This window comes from Branchiostoma belcheri, unplaced genomic scaffold, assembly GCF_001625305.1.
Source record: "Branchiostoma belcheri isolate BF01 breed outbred unplaced genomic scaffold, Haploidv18h27 scaffold165, whole genome shotgun sequence".
Taxonomy (NCBI): domain Eukaryota; kingdom Metazoa; phylum Chordata; class Leptocardii; order Amphioxiformes; family Branchiostomatidae; genus Branchiostoma; species Branchiostoma belcheri.
Window position 1 is genome coordinate 105,990 of NW_017803102.1, and position 3,318 is coordinate 109,307.

Genomic DNA, 3,318 nt, shown 5'->3' on the forward strand with positions numbered 1-3,318 from the left:
ATCAGATCCAGACACAGTTTTTAGCAACTGTCAGTTTAGAGACCCTCCGATGTCTGTTTTGGTGTAACGTTGTGGACGGACCAAGGAGGTTCAAAAAGGGACCAACCGCTACTTTAACAACCACTTCCGCTCCTGACGTCATGGAAGCTACTACGCGTGGAATATTATAGAGTAGAGAGGACGGTGTTCATTGGGCAGGTCCAACAAATCAGATCCAGACACAGTTTTTAGAGACCTGAGGCAGTTTGTCAAGTCCCCCCGATGTGCCGATGTCCTGTTTTGTTGAACTTGTAACGCTGTTTGGATCGCCGCCGAGTGAGTGAGGACAACTGTAGGGAGAAGAGGACGGGATCTAGGAGTGTGTGAGCCTGAGTTGTTTATACACTCACGCAAACATGGCGCTGTTGTTCAGAGACCTGCAATCTATTCGTCTCCGGCAGGAGGTGTCCTTACTTCTGAACATGGACCAACCCATCTCTGGACACGACTACCGTCTATTGGCAGAACTACTGGGCTACGAGTACACGCTTATCCGAGCTTTTGGAGGCACCAGCAACCCCACCCTACGTCTGCTTGAAGATTGGGAGACCAAAAAAGACGCCACGGTGCAGAAGTTATGTGACTGTTTGGAGGAGATGGAGAGATATGACGTGTTAGAGTTGATACAGGACCACGTTAAACATGTTAAACAAACTGAGGCGAGGAGACCACTTGTGGTGCAACAGGAAACGGGTCGAGCTGCTTCCGACTCGGTGACGTCACACGGAGGTTTCACAATCTCCGAAAGGACAGATGTCAGGCCAAGTGTCATCGATTCGAATTTGAGCCCGCCAGCTCCGATTGGCTCAGAGTCAAGTGTTCCTTCCGGGTCCTTCACGACTGTTGGTACTTTTGTGTGCACTATTATGAGAATTCCGCCCGATAGAGGACTCCTATCCGCTGTCTCAACGAGCATCACGAATTTCCAGCTTCTGCTGGCCGCCATCTTGTTGGCCAATGACGTCATGTACGGGTTCGGGGCCAACATCCGGGGATTTCACCTGTCGGAACACGTGATGATTTTCCTGCCGCTTTGGGAGTTTTTCTACTGCGAACCTCGCGTCAAAACAAACTGTGAGCTGAGCAGAATTATCACAGAAAAGACACTACAAACTAAGGATACTTGCGAAGACTTTTTTGAAGATGAAAAACTACAAAAACTGAAAGCGCTACGCTCCAGAATAGCCTACAGTTTGAGGACCGCCATTTTGTTGACCTTGATGATTGAGTTGGTGTTTATTATGTTTATACTCGCGAGATGGCACTCGGATATTCGGTCAGACTTTTTCGGTGCAGTCTTTATAACATTCGTGTCAGACACTGCGTTCAACTGCTGGCTGTACTTCTGTCATTATCATTCTATTAAGACAGAAAAACTTGACAGACGTTTTGTGTTTTATGATCTTATGATGTTTGTCAACATGTCTAATTCCTCAGTGTCTCTTAAGCTTGCACCCTTATAGCAAAAACTGTTTATTACTATTAGATATACTAGTATAACGTTGCTGCATTGGTATTAATGATTATTTGTATATTTCATGTTTTGTATGCTATTTATTTTCAACGTCTGTATTGACATGTTACCTTCACAGAAGGAAAACATATATATGGTTTTTGCTCTGTTTCTTCCTCTTCTTCTCCAAATAAGGTCAATGACCTGAACCAGACGTCTGTCACCATGGTAACTAGTGTTGGGTTACATCATGTTGCAATTTTATAGCAGGAGGGATTTAGACTCCTGCCTGACCATATATATGAATGTGTTAGAGGGAAAATTAACAGAGCAGACCATATGCGAAAGGTAAACATTATGCAATTGCTTTGCAAATGTTACATTTCTGGTTAGACATTTGATATAGATAACGTTGCTGCATCGGACCATGAAGGTACATAGATGATTATTTATATATTACACGTTTTGTATGCTATTTATTTATCAACGATGTCATTTTTGTGGTTTATTGTTCGCACAGCTATACAGTTTTCTAGCAAACGATACTAGCATTACGGAAAGTGCGCTCTGTAGAATAGCGCCACCTTGTGGATATCGCAATTACGACATGGCGTTGATCATGCCCAGCACTTGTTTAAAAAATTATGATGTATATTGTGACGGCAGCTAACGTTTTTTTCTCCCTATCTTATTATATGTACAATTGTTTGTTCTAAGATCTTTAAAAGCTCTACTTTCATCTCTTTCTGTTTGAAGTTTTCTTACACCCCCGACACTTGTAATCGAGGTTCACAAATAATGTGACATGTTTAGTCTGAACCTTTTGTGCAATATTAGGCCATGTTGATTTGATTATATGGATGACATCTCCTGGGAACCCCAAAACTGATGCGAGCGTGCGAATAAAAAAGTTTGGCAAAAAAAAGTTTCCTTCATTATGAAATCTACGTGGTTATGAAGGTTGATCAAACGACAGAAAGTATGGTATGGCGAATAATCTAGTCCTCAAATTCTTTTCTTTACATTTTCGTCTTTTTCGTGTGATTTTGGCATTCTACGACATTGGTAGCGTTTTTCCAATATTTTGTTTTGCAACTTTATATTTGCTCATTTTGCAACTGTTCTGTACGATTTACAGTACGGTTGAATTTTTTTTTTTTTTTGGAAACGGACGAAAATTCGTGCGCGCGTGGATGTCATCCATATAATCAAATCAACATGGCCTTACTAGTGCCACATACAAGCGCGACTTAGCCATTCATTTCACGTGGCCAGAGGCAGGGCTGTTTTCTGCTGATAGTTTGTCCCAAACCATTTTGAAGGTGACCCAAAGATATTCGAACACGATTTCCCCCCGACATGGCGACACTTTAAAAGACGAGGTACGCCTGATAGGGAGGGAAGACACCGTATGGCTGCCTTTATCTACAAAAGCCGGTTTGTTAAAGTAAAATTGATAAGCACACTCACATTTCTCCTCGCCAGAAAAGTCGACGTATCTGATGTTAGTCGTGCCAAAGACAAGGACTACAAATTAAATTGGTTAGATACAAAGAGACAGAAACGGTGTGTGTGTGTGTGACCGTCTCATGATGATGTAACTTAAACGTGAAGGTGGCAAAGCATTGTGTAAAGAGATGTTTTTGGAATCCAGATCTTTTAATAAATCAAAATAAAACTTGACAAAGACAAGGGCTACAAATATTAAATTGGTTAGATTAAAGTAGACAGGAAGAGAGAGAGGGGGGGTGTTGATGATGTGACCGTCTCAGGATGATTTTAAATTTGAAGGTGGCAAAGCATTGTGTAAAGATATATATATATAT

At 41.7% G+C, this 3,318-nt stretch overlaps 1 protein-coding gene across 1 annotated transcript; it reads left to right on the plus strand.

Moving 5' to 3' along the window:
• Window positions 1–1,667, plus strand: LOC109466395. The gene has a single exon (XM_019764108.1). The coding sequence runs from the start codon at window positions 396–398 to the stop codon at window positions 1,500–1,502; it is 1,107 nt and encodes a 368-aa protein (XP_019619667.1). The 5' UTR covers window positions 1–395; the 3' UTR covers window positions 1,503–1,667.
• The last annotated feature ends 1,651 nt before the right edge of the window (window positions 1,668–3,318 follow it).

Coding starts and splice junctions, on each gene's coding strand:
- LOC109466395 (XM_019764108.1), top strand. CDS start 396: ATGGCGCTGTTGTTCAGAGACCTGCAATCTATTCGTCTCCGGCAGGAG.